This window comes from Triplophysa rosa, linkage group LG19 (genome assembly GCF_024868665.1).
Source record: "Triplophysa rosa linkage group LG19, Trosa_1v2, whole genome shotgun sequence".
Classification (NCBI taxonomy): domain Eukaryota; kingdom Metazoa; phylum Chordata; class Actinopteri; order Cypriniformes; family Nemacheilidae; genus Triplophysa; species Triplophysa rosa.
In genome coordinates, this window is record NC_079908.1 from 21,335,598 (window position 1) to 21,349,484 (window position 13,887).

General features: G+C 41.5%; 1 protein-coding gene across 15 annotated transcripts in view; it reads left to right on the forward strand.

Annotated features, from left to right (window-relative positions):
* LOC130570287 (transcription factor 4-like) overlaps positions 1-13,887 on the forward strand; it is a 135,885-nt gene that overhangs the window by 66,384 nt on the left and 55,614 nt on the right. For 11 of the 15 annotated variants that reach the window (XM_057360517.1, XM_057360516.1, XM_057360526.1 and 8 more), the window contains 2 exons: positions 4,516-4,645; positions 5,140-5,189. The exons of the other annotated variants lie outside the window; for them this stretch is intronic. In XM_057360517.1, coding sequence (XP_057216500.1) covers positions 4,516-4,645; positions 5,140-5,189 — 180 coding nt within the window. The remainder of the gene's footprint in view (positions 1-4,515; positions 4,646-5,139; positions 5,190-13,887) is intronic. 15 annotated transcript variants of the gene reach the window in all.

The window sequence follows — 13,887 nt, forward strand, 5'->3', positions numbered from 1 at the left end:
CTATGTGAAGTGTTAATAAGACATTCTCCTGCAGACCCCTGACAGCAGCCGAGCATTCGGACCCTTCACCACACCGCAGGAGGAGACGGTGCGCGGTGGATAATTGGGCTGAACGTGTTATCGTTAGGGAGGAAGAGAAAAACACTCGCCGCACTAGTACTGTGGTACAGTCAATTATCATTTACTGCTGGAGTGCCTGCATGATTATTCCTGCCGACAGACTCAAGAGAGTCTGTGATGATTGACAGCTCCAGCTCCTGTGATTCTTTATCATACAGGTGTGTGTGTGTGTGTGTGTGTGTGTGTGTGGGAAGGGTAAACCCTACGGTATGAGGACAAAGTGTCCCCACAAAGATGGCAATATCCAAAACCCTTGTCCTTGTGGGGACATGTTTTGGTCCCCATGAGGAAACAAGTTTATAAATCATACAGAATGAACTTTTGTGAAAATGTAAAAGAGCAGACAGTTGTGTGTGATTGTTAGGGTTAGGGGTAGGGAATATGAGATACAGTTTGTACAGTATAAAAACCATTGCGTCTATGGAATGTCCCCATAAAACATGGAAACCCAACATGCGCGTGCGTGCGTATGTGTGCGTGCGTGTGTGTGTGTCCATGTTTGTATATCCCGCTGGGGACCTAAACCTGAATACACACCAACACATGGGGACTCGTGTCACCGTGGGGACCAAAATTGAGGTCCTCATGGGCAAAAAAGCTAATAAATTGTACAGAACGATATTTTTTACAAATCTAAAAATGCAAAAAGTGTTCTATGATCTTTAGGTTTAGGGATAGGGTTAGGGATAGGGGATAGAATATACAGTTTGTACAGTATAAAAACATTACGCCTATGGACTGTCCCCACGGAGATAGTAAACCAGACATGTGTGTGTGTGTGTGTGTGCGTGTGCGTGTTTGGGGAGTTCAGTTTGGACCATGTGCATAAAGGTGTGCTAGTCCATCACACACACACACACACACACTGCTGTGTCATCAGCACACTCCTCGGCAGGTGCTGAGACGGCTCTCTGACCTTTGACCTCTGCTCTGCAGGAAGCACTCATCACTGCCTCATTACTCAACCACAAGAGAGTGTGTGTGTGTGCGTGCGTGCGTGCGTTTTTATGATGATGAAAACTGTATTCTGCACATTATGTGCTGTATTATTGAGTATTATTGATATTAAACATTTGAAACTGTCAGACTATGCGGTCAGAAATTCATAATATTATTTTTTATTTTCAATCTAATTGTTTATAAAACGTTTGGTCTCAGATAGAGAGAGTGTGAACAGTTTCAGAACATCACCTGCACACTGTCATCTGTGCTCACGAGCACCTAGAGTCGCAGGAACATGACATCATGTCAAATCTGATTGGCTGACAGTACACACACAGTGTCACGCTCTGTCACATTTTCAAAACCCTTGAATCTGGTAAAACATCTGCGTTAAATAAAAGGAATATGTGTGATATTGCATGTCATTTAAAACACTGTCAAAAGATGCTTTGGTCCCCATAAGGGGCGATTCACTTTTCGCGTTGTTTTGCACTCTCAAGTTCGTTATTTTAAATGTAAACACGTGGCAGGTCTGCGCAAATAGGGAGCGACCCGGTCGCTACACGCATGCGGTGTTGCGAGCACATTTCTCTAGGCGCGTGGGCGCCGCATCAAGATGGAAATAGTTCAACTTTTCAGAGTGCCGCGCACACCGCGGGTCATCTGACTAGAGAAAGCGCCGCAGCTCACGTTTTCAGCGCGGTTTTAGATGCAAAATGTGAATCGCCCCATATAGTGTCCTCATAGTATCTGTAAGCAGAGGTTTAATGGAATCCTGACCTGATCAAGTATTGAGTCTGGATGGAAAATGATGGGTTACGGTATTTGATAAATGTGAAGCCGGTGTTGATGAATGTACTAGTAGTACAAATAGAAGTTTTAGAATGATGTCATGAGCAGAAAATGTGAAACAGATCTAAGCTGTCCAATATTTGATCCTGTGTCCTTTTCATTCTCAACCAACTTCATACTGTGATGATTTAAAAGAACTCTTGAAAGTTTTTTTTTTACAAAAATGTTTGTAAAAACGTCCACACAATCATTCTGCACAGAAGCGTCACCTTTGAATAACCAAAACGTGTTCTTCTGTGGCGTTCCTGTGAAGATCCTTTATTTTCAAAGAAACTCTCAGACTGGGATGTAGGTGGTTGTCTGGACTCTTTATAGCTTTAACAAAGATGAAGGACATCTTGCATCCGCTCTCTCTCTCTCTCTCTCTCTCTCTCTCTCTCTCTGAGGTTTGTCCCGGTGGGTTCTGCTGTCTGTTGTCATTAGACTAAGGTTTGCTCTCTGTCCGTGTTGAGGATGGAGAGTGTTGTGATGTTTTCTGCTCATGAGTTTGGCCGGAGTTTAAAGCAATGCTCCGTGTCTGCAGCGGTCCAGAGCGGCCAAATCTCAGGGGCGTCTGCGGCCGAGGGGATCGGCCCCCCGTGGGTCCACCAGACCCCTCAGACTGTGGGCCATTTAGCATGGAGCGACCCGAGGAGATGGAGTGCTCACGGGGTTCCTCATTCATCTGCTTCACACCTCCTGCTCTTTTTAGTCTCCCTGCTTCCCCCTGCACTCCTTCTCTCGGCCGCACATCATCCATCTCACAGTTTGCTTGTGTCTTGCTTTGTTTCTTCACAGAATCTTTTTGTGTTTATAAAGCCTGAGAAACTCAAAGGAGTTTTTCTTTTAATTTTGTTTTATTGACGTATCGAATGAAGTGTCAGAAAAGAGCATCAAGAGCTTCTGTTTGGGCTCAACTTCATCTCATCGCTGTGATTTTGATTTGAATAAAAACACATGATGAGTATGAAGGTGTGAAATGAATGTAGATCGTAGAGGTCAAATCATCAGGATTTGCGTAAACGTGATGAGAAATGTTCGAGTTGATATCGAGATCTTCAATAATATTGACTTTTGATTGCAGACGAGACGAATCTGAGCTCAGTTTGACACGTCTTCTCAAACTCTGATGACGTTTGTTTCTGATTCTTTTTCACAGGAGAAATGCATCCATCTTTAGTATCTTGTCACATTTTGAGACATTCTTCATAGTTCAGTGGAGACAGTACTGGGCTCTAATATCATGAAAGAGGAAAACGAATTGATGGCAGAATTCAGCAAAAGTTTCATTTGAATCTTATTGGTGTGTCGGCAAAATCTCGTCTGTGATTTTTTCCTCCTCCTTTTGCTTTCTTCACTTTTCTCTCTTATTTTTGTTTGCTGCACTTTTCCAATTACGGTAATGTCTTCTCTGTTTCTCGCAATCATCATTTGGTGCCCATGCAAGCATGCGCCTGCTGTTATTAATGCGAGCCCGTAATCCTTCACGGGCATCTTCAGGTGGGTGTCATTTATCTTTGTTAATATTTCCTCTGGATGCCAGCTGGGTTCCCGTGCCAAGCCGGCTCCAAAACTGGGCATGAGGCACCGCGTGATGCCGGGCACGATGAGAGCGCAGGTTTTCTTCCCGCTCGTCGTTGCTGGGCAACAGCGCGCTCTGGAGAAACCGTCCGTCTCGGGGAAAATGAGACACTTTTGTCTTAGCGTCCCCGTCCCCCCCACCAGTCCCGAAAAACCTCCTTAACTGGGAGACGGGCTGACTTATTTAAGACAAGGGCTCTTTTGTTTTAGCCTGTGAAAGGCGGCAGACCCCGCTCTCCTCCGCGGGGAGGCCTGCGACCGGGGGCCGCGGTGTAATTGGCCTATTTAGGTTGTTTTGCATGTGAATGCGGCTCTAGTCAAGCATCGCTAAGTCTGTTGTGAGACGGCAGTCATTTGAATTCGACCCGGCACAAACATTCCCTGCACTTCATCACGTCTTCTAATGAGCCCCGGCCGGGGACGATCCCCCCCGAGTGTCCCCAAAAAAGTTTGGGAGGAAGTTTGGCGTCCGTGGCTTTCCCAGATCGCACTTCTGAACACGCTCACGACCCGTCTGCCCGTCCCGATGCCTGTGTGCTCGAAATAGATTCTGTTTCTGACATACGAACTTTATTAGCAGAACACTGTAATGACAACAAGAGTTTGTTCAGGGTAAGTTCTCTTCACTTTAGACATCGTCGTATTTTAAAATAATAGATAGAAATGACTTTAGCTACGAAGGTCAAACTGATGATGCTTCTTGATTTTTGTGTTCAAATCTAAAATAAGTTTAATTATTTGAAACAGCTTGTTTGTGTGGACGGTTTGTTTATTCTGGAGATCAACCTTCGGAAATCACATTTATGCATCAACGAATGATTGTCGCTGTATTTTTTCATTTTTCTTCCGTTCGACGTCTTGATGCAGAAAAGAAAGCGTTGGAAAGGTTACCGAAGGCTTTGGTGTTTATTCTTGTTTTTTCTGTGACGTGGGTCTCTGCTTGTGTTTAACTTCAGGAATGTCTGGCATCTTTTCTAAATTTCAAGCGTTTTGGCGCGATTGAAGTTTTCAGTGTTTATGTCTTGTTGTTGTGTTGTGCAGTCCGGTCTCATGGGAGGTGAGGTGGGAATGGTCAGTCCTGAGACGGTGTCGCCCACCAAACTGGGATCCCAGTATTACCAGCATTACACGGGAAACCCGCGGCGACGAGCCCTGCACACCGACCCCATGGGTGAGTTCATCATCATCATCATCATCATCATCAGTGTGCTTCAGTCCGTCTGTAGAAATCCTCTCCTTCTCTTCCGATTTGCATATTGAAATCATATTTGTGTTTGTTTTCTTAAATCATTTACAAGCGTCGTGGTTGCAGATTTTTTCTTTGTTATTGGGTTCTTCTCTGTCAAAAGGCTTGTAGTGATTATTTAGTTTCTATTGATGTCCCAATGTTTGAGTTTTGAAGGACCTTTAAATCTAAAACCTTTCTTTCATTCTTTTTTAATGAATTGCAATAATAGATCGACTCGGGCCTTCAGGTGTTGACCCTGAGAACGCATCGACCTTCAGGACACAATTCACCTGTCACACACACACACACACAGTCTTTTTTATTTCTAGTTCTTCATTTGTTCAAGGCAACAATCCTTTCGTCGCGTGACAGGACATTTTCATCTGAATGCTTTCTGTGACACGTTGAACATTTCGGCGTCTGTCTTTGTTTTTCAGAAGTCCAAACGAAAAAAGTGAGGAAAGTTCCTCCAGGATTACCCTCTTCAGTAAGTCCCGTTTCATTTATTAACCTGCCGTCTGGATTAACTCTTGACATCCGTGTGTTGACGCTCTCAAACTAAAAAGCCAGCGTCCCTCACATAAAGCTACAGATTCACACCAGAAATCTGTAGTGCTGTTCGTGAAGTCTTCTGGAGTTCAATCAGAGCTCGGTGTGAAGCCGTTCCCGTTGAAAAGGCAGCGAGACGTCGAGCGCGAGTGTGTATTGTGTGTCGTGTGTGAGCCGGTGTGCCGGACCGGACGTTTGATGTCACACTAATCATGGAAGAACGTACGGCCGCGGCCCCGCGGGACGCCCGATTCACCGCGAGAGCGTTGAGCTCCAGTTCTTTAAGAGGCGGGACAGAAAAAAGATCTTGTAATAGATTCCTGATGGGCACTTTGTGTTGTGCGGCGTCTGTGAAGGTGAGCGCAGGATTCTCGGTGTGTTCTGGTGACAGGTGGAACACAAAAACTCTCTCGTGTGACTCATTAACGCAACACACTGCTGCTCTTCCTACACAAACCTTGTGTCACGTGTGTTACCCATCTTTTGTGTTATTCTCAATGCGATTACACACTCTTGGACTGTGTGCGTGTGTGTTTTCTAAAGATGCAGTTGTGTTTGAAAGACTTTCACAGGTTGGCAGAACTGTATTTCATTCATGTTGTATGAATCTTTAGTCATTATAATATTTGGAGAGTTTATTTCCATTTAAATGTAAAAATCATGTTTTTTATTGCGCATTCCAATTAATATCAATCAAACTGCAGTTGGTTTGATTTGTTTTAAGCCATAGTAACTCAAAAAAACTGCTAACTAACGCAATAAAAACATGAGAACATCATAAAAAACCAGATTTTTGAACATTTTTTTAAAAACGGAGTTATCTCATTTTGGAACCAAACTATTCATTTATTACTAATAAATAATGATCTATAATTGTTTTTAGATAATTTACGTTAAATTATGCAAATAGGTTTATAATAATGTATGCTTTAAATTACCTTATTTTTTCTTTTCACCTGGATTTTACATTTCACATAAATCGGTATACTGATTTAGTACTTAAAATCAACATTGAATTAATCAAAATACAAACATTTGATAAGTTCAAGAATTCTTTGATGCTCATGAATTCAGAGAATAAAAGGTTTTGTAGAATAATTTCAGTGCAGTGTGATCACTTTGAACACATTTTTCTTATCGACCCGTGATCCTTTAACAAATGTGCGTGTGTCAGTGTGGAGAATATTTGACATCATAAGTTGTGGTGAGAGATGCTCGAGCAGACGGCTTGTGTTGGGGTTTGTGGATCTGCATGTCAAACACACAGAATCTTCTGCTCTTCTCGCTTTGATGGATGTTTTTCTGTCTTTTTTCAACACGTTACAGTAAAAGTGAATATGATAAAGCCAGTAAAGCGTCGCTCCGTCCGTCATAACATCTCCTTTATTTCTGAAGAGCATCGATCACCAGAAAAACAAAATCATCTTTTTCAAAACTCATTTCCGTGGATCTGATTCCATCCTATGATATATGAAAGAACTCAGGTGTTATTGGTGCATAAATCAACAATTATTCACGGGAGTTGATGTTATTTTGCAATCGTGTGGTGACATTCTGATCCACGGATTTAATCTCATTGAAATAGCATGTGTGACTTTTTCTTGCACATTTTCTTTTTCTTATTTTCTCATATATCATGTCAGAGAGACATTTGAAGGTCAACAGCAACAACGACCAAATATATCTGATGTTTATTTACAAAAGGATCTTGTGTATTTTAGTTAAGGATTGTGTTGTCATGTCTAGAGGGTTTAATGTGGTTTCTGCTGGTCTACACATCATGTGTTTAAAGTCTACAGCGGTAATTAAATGAAGTTTGCTCGAGCAGAATGTTCAGTTGGGACTCGGTGTCTCAGTCGGGCTGCGGGGCTTTATTTTCAGAGCTCGTGTTCCCCCTACAGGCGGCGTGCGGTACTGCAGCTCTATGACGCGCGCGTCTGTCTCGTGTTTAACCTCGGAGGAACTTTTTAAAATATCAGATCTGATGTTCTTTTGTTTTGATGAAGGAACTCAAAGATACTGTTGTACGTTTGTTTATCACTGCCGTGTACAAAGAGTTGCAGGTGCGCTGAGAGGAGGGAATGTTGAGCATTATGGAGGAATATTGAAGTGCTTTGGGTGATGTTGTTGTTTTATAAAGATGAATTGTCTGTCTGCATGTTTTAATAAGGCTGAACAGTGCACGTTTATGGCAGTAAAGATACTTTAGTGTTTTTTAACTGCGCTCTTGTGGATTCTACAGCCACGCAAGCATATGCCCCGCAATGACATCTACAAACAATAGAGGGATGAGAGCGCTCTCTCTCTCTCTCTCTCTCTCTCTCACACACACACACACACACACACACACACACGCACACACACACACACACACACACACACACAGTCAGCTGGTGTGTCAGGATACAATCTTACCGTAAAACAAACTGTTTTGCTAAAATTCTTTTTTTTATGAAAGGCAATAAGATGACACACCTAAACGTGAAATGTGACGTTATCATTATAATATCACATTATGATGTCTTATGATTTTCTAACGTCTAACGTGTTCTTTATTCATTTAAATATATTTTGTATGTTTTATATTTAATAGCAAAAATAAAGATGCATTATCTTCACTGTACTGTCTAAAAAAGGCAAAAAAGTCAGAAAAAAAATCTGAAAAAATGAATAAAGTCAAGAGTCGATGGTCTAGTGGACAGTGTTTCAACATATGGCCCAGCTGCGTTTCAGGGCGACCCGAGTTCGAATCCCGGCTCGTGGTAATTTTCCGAACCCACCCCCCTTCTCTCTCCCACTTCACTTCCTCTCATATCTTCACCGTACTGTCAAAAAAAGGCAAAAAAGCCAGAAAAAAAGATCTGAAAAAAAATAAATAAAAGAAAGATGCATATCCAATTTATTTCTTTATTAAATTAAAGGGTGTATTGAATAAAAACATTTTTTAGGTCACATTTCACATCAAAATCGTAAGATAAAAAGTGCAAAATCATATTTTGAAAAAAATCATAATACTATTTGGGATAATCTAATAATACAATAATATTGTGATTCATATATTTTATTTATATTTTGTTATTACTAAAGTTTTTGTTTTGTATAATTCTCATTATCTTCTCATTTCTGTAATTAGAGCATCTAATTACTGTTATTATTATTATTTACAAAAACATGATGCATTTAATATAGTTGAAGTACATATTTTTATTATTCTTTCTAGTATGTACCAGTGTAGAAATGGTCCTAAAATAGCTTTTTTCCTTTTAATTTACATTTGTTTCGTTTGACGTTTTGAAATGTGACTACAGACACGGTCACAACAAATTTCATGTGAACGCTGCCGTCAGCTCCGGTGTCACTGAACGCCGTGAAGAAAACAAAATAGCACAAACATCAGTCATGTATCTCATGCATGAGGCCGTGAGGATGGATGGGGGTGTTCAGGTGGGTCTCTATGGTAACGGGTTGAGTGACAGGTAGCGGACGGAGCAGTGCACAGACGGAGGTAGAACTTTGGCTGCCACCCAAAACTCAGCGATAGAAAGAAGCAGCAGCTGTCGACTGCGTGACTGAGCGCGCACGCGTGCGTGTGCGTGTGCGTGTGTGTGTGCGTGTGTGTGTGTGTGTGTGTGTGTGTGGACCCCACAGAACCTCGGCGCTTTGGACTACATCTTAATGAGTGTGTGAGCTGTATTCTCTGTATCAGTTTGGTGAAATATTGGTTCAAAATGGCATCTCATTTCTTACTTTCCTGAAGCTACGTTCCCTCGACACAGATGAAGTCTATTTCACGATCATAAAGAATTTAAACAGGAAAATTAACCATTTCAGTTTGATCTCCTAAATTGAATGAGTGTCTCAGATTCTTAAAGGAACAGTGTCATCATTAAACACTCGCTCTTGTCGTTTCATTTTTCTGTGCAGAACAAGAGAGGAGGAAGAGATTGAGGGCTCAGAAATGATCAAATAAAAGCAGGATACAGCAGGAAATATACATTGAAATCCCCTGGAGTTGTATGGACTGGTTACTGAAATTTGATTCGTGTATGGAAACGCATAGAAAACATTCATGATGTTCACAACATTCATTCAAGACATGAGCGTGTGTAAATGATGGCATGAAGTAAATAATTGCGTGTGTAAATCTGTCCTGGCGTGTCAGATTTTCCCCCGACTCACCTGACAGCCCGTCTGAGAAAAAGAAGCAGAAGAGGATTGGTAGCAGTAAATGACCTCATGCTATTTTCTCTTTCTTCAAGCGAGTGGGATGGAAAGACAGAAGCAGCTGTGAGCGTCTGGCTGCGGCCCAGCGCTGCTGGTGGGGCGTTTCTCAGAAATCTTTCCGTAATAAACGCTCACATTTCATTCAGCGCTGCCAACGACCCATCCAGAGTCAAGATCCAGTGTTCCTGTACTCTCTTCATCTCTCACTTTCATGAATCATGTGTTTTCATACGGATTTCTCGGCCCTCTATAAATAGACTTTGGGTTTCTGAAGCGCTGTGGTTTTTCTCCGTCTGCTCCAGTAAATCTTCTTCGTCTCAAACTCCGCTCATGACACCAAACTCATCTAATTCTCTTGAGATCAAATGATCTGAGCTGTGATGTTTTATATTCATACAGTATTTCTCATCTGTGTGGTTTTGCTTCTCTTATAGAATATCTGAGACATAGTTGATATTTCACTCAAATTAAAGAGTCTGTTTCTCTCTTCACCTCATCGGCAGCCATTTCATGTTCAGCGACAGTCGAAAGAATCCGAGAACTTGTGTTCAGTGCCATCAGCTCAAACGAAACAGATGTGATGCTCTGAACTGAAGATGTTTCTCTTACATTACTGAACAGAATCACATGAAGAGTCTGGAGGTGTAAATGAACGTCGATCGTAGAGGTGAAATCATCTGGATTTGAGTAAACGTGATGAGAAATGTTTGAGATCTTCAGTAAGATTGACTTTTGATTGCAGATGAGACGAATCTGAGCTCAGTTTGACACATTGAGATCTCTTCTCAAACTCTCATTTCTGACTCTTTTTCTCAGGAGACGCAGAATTGATTGAGATATTAAAGAGATCTCATCTGTGATTTTTCTTTCTTATAAAATGCAAGACATCAAGTGGCTTACTGGTTTTTTTAACAGTGTCATCAACAAATGTGATACAGTGTGATAAATATTTAATATATAGGTGAAAAAAACACAGTAACACACATTATAGTCCAACAAACAGGCAAATAAACAGCATTCGTTCGCGTGCGTGTGTGTGTGTGTGTGTGTGCGTGCGTGCGTGCGTGTGTGTGTGTGTGTGTGTGCGTGTGTGTGTGTGTGTGTGCGTGCGTATCTGAACTGAGTTAATAGGACTGTGTGTTTTCCATTGAGCAATGCAGAGAGGAAATGAAGTCAGTTTCCTGTGTGCGTGCGTGCGTGCGTGCGTGCGTGCGCGCGTGTGTGTGTGTGTGTGTGTGTGTGTGTGCGTGCGCGTGTGTGCGTGCGCGTGTGTGCGTGCGTGCGTGCGTGTGTGTGTGCGTGTGTGTGTGTGTGCGTGCACGTGTGTGTGCGTACGTGTGTACAGATCCAGACATCCCACGCCGCTTCAGAATCTAAACTCTTTCTCTCGCTCCGCATGTTTCTGCCAAACCTCTGTCCATTTCTGCAGGTTTATTTATGTGGGAACACACTTCGTATTGCTTTTAGAATGTCATAATTGATTTTCCTGGTGATGATTTGGTTGATAATTGGCTCACAACACAGTTTTGAAAGCATCAGTCAATTTTGGAGAAATTTATCAGCGTTAAAATCCATTTTATTACCCAGTGGGTTTGCAGTTGAGCAGAAACAGATGAGTGTGTGTGTGTGTGTGTGTGTGTGTGTGTGTGTGTGTGTGTGTGTGTGTGTGTGTGTGTGTGCGTGCGTGCGTGCGTTATCCCAGTACAACACGCATCATTATTTTATTTCTAGCATCATTTGTAAAATGTATTTTATTGTTTTTATAATTTTTAATTTCAAATCTTCTGTTTGTTTTAGAGTTTAAACTTGTTTTATTTTTAAGTAATTTTCAAACAAGTATTTATCAGTTACCTTCAAAGAAGTTGTTTTTATAATCTTTCATCTAAGATACCGCACACACACACACACACACACACACAGCTGTGTGAGGTCATGTTTTATTTATTTGTGTGTATTTGCAGACAGGTATTGCAGTAAGTCGTGGTGTTGTCCTATTTTTGGGCGTCTGGGATGTCAGCCTTTAGTTCACTGGCCCAGGTGTCCCAGCATGCACTGGGGCAGAGCGGGACTGAAACTGCTGATGGCCGCAGCTGCAGAGAGAGAGAGAAATGGTTCACATCAGCTAAACCCATGAGCTCATTGGCCTGTCATAACAGAAGCTGCTTCAGCTCATGAATGCTGGGAAATCACAAGCTTATACTTCACCCGCAAATCAACCTTCAGTTTTCCTTCTGTATGACTTTCACTACGCTTACACAGAAAAATAGCAATATCATACAGGTTTAAAATAACACGATGTGAGTAAAAATCGAATTGAGTTGAATTAAAACTAAAGTATGATGAAAGTATGCAGGTTTGGTTTCTTCAGGCAACTTCATTTTCTTTTGCTCAGAAGTTGCTCATTTATAGCTCAGCAAACCTAATGGAGTTCTGAGTTTTGTTGCTTTTAACTTTGGGCAAAATAAAACCGGACACATGGTCAGAACAAGAATACTTAATTTCAGATGTTTTGCTTTTGGCTTTTTTCAAGTCTACATTTGATCTTCATTTATTCTCGTTCATATGTTAGAGATCTGTAATTTGTGATTTCCTATGGGGATAAAATGTTTAGTTTGGTCATAATTTGGCCCTCTGAGAATGTGATGAGACAAAGGGAAAGAAAAGCTTTTAAAAGCCCGAACAAAATCTATTTGTGATTTTCATGACAGTCTAAGCGAAAAGATCAAGATGTTAAATCTCATTTGTTTTTTCCTTTCATATGTGTTCTCATTGTGTTTCGGTCTCTGTCAGAGCAAAGTCATCGCATATGTGAAGAAAATCAGAAATATGGTTCCAAATGAACCAGGAGAGAGAGACACAAATATATATACAGTATATGAGCGAGAGAGAGAGAGAGAGAGCGAAGTGAGGACAGTCGGCTGCTGTCGAGGTTCACAATGTCACATATGAGAGTGTGTCGTTTGGAGCTTTAAATTCATTCCCCCTCATGTGCTGAGAGCCAAAAGACCCTCCATCACCAGCACCGGCCCTCCTGCTGCCCGCTGGCATGCGTAAGGGGGTGGACGTAACCCACATCTTTGTTTCTGAAACTCATGATGTAATGCTGACATAAACCACAGAGAGATCCACCATTCAACTCTTCACCAATATCTTAGCATCTAAAATCCACATCCCAGAATGCCCTGCACATGCCAGGACAGACGTCAGACAGGTGTAACCAAAACCAAAGTTTGAGATTCCGACGAAACATCCTCGGTCCGATGTCCAGCACATGATCCCATCCGAACACACTCACAGTACAGAGAGACACAATTACACACCAACACCAAACCTCACAGACAGGATTTGGTGCATTCAGAAGCAACAGGCCGTCAAGCGTGAGGATCTTCAACTTCAGCAAGTTTCTCTCTCTGTGTTTCTCTGCTTTTATTCTCAAATGTTCTGTTTGTGCCGAAATCACAGATTCACCATAAGGGCTGCTTTGCATTTTTAATTTAGTAACTAACATATGAATACATTTGCATATTAATTAGTTGCAGATTAAATCATGCATACATAATTGCCTCCTTACTGTGTTTAATGTTTGTTAGAATCTGTAGCCCGAGCCGTCGCGAGATGTCCATTGGACGAGACCCTCGGACCCTTTGAGTGAAATAAATACGTTTTATTTGGAGACGATCATCCGAACCAGAGACCACAGAACAGAACCGTCCTGAATATGCTTTCACGTCAGCAGAAATGCCGGCTGTTCTTGTTAAAGGTCGTGTCATGTGACAATCAAACTCATTTTTTCTAGGTGTGTTAGTGACGTGTATTGTCTGAGATATTTTTATATTCACATTTACAGAAAAGAGAAATAACGAATTAGATTTATTTATTGTTCAGATCACTCCAGCAAATAAAATGTGAAATACATTTATATTTCTTTATTGAACAGATGATCAAACGAAATGTAATGTTTTGGTGAGTTTAATGTCCCCTTTGGACTGGTTGCTGTTGAGTGTTTTGGTTTAGTCAAGTGATTTTTCTTTTCCGTTCAGTAGAGAAGAAATCATTTTGTGTTTTACGATGCAGATTTACACAACATTTACAAAACCGGACTTCGGTGAGAGTGAAAGGTTTTTCTGTGAACACATATGCTGTCGCTCTTACCGAACGGCCCTTCGAGTCACAGTTGGGGCCTTTGAACTCCCCGAGAGAAAGAACGGAAAAAAGATTCAACTGGATCCTCTGAGATTCACAACTCATGCTTCTAATGAGCAAAAAATCCTCGGAGCATGAAATCTGAATGAAATGTGTATTTATAATCCAAGTGCTGTTCATCCTAATCTCAGGGGATTGTGAAAGTCAGAGAGAGAGAGAGAGACAGAGAGAGAGAGAGAGACAGAGAGAGAGAGAGAGAGAGAGAGAGA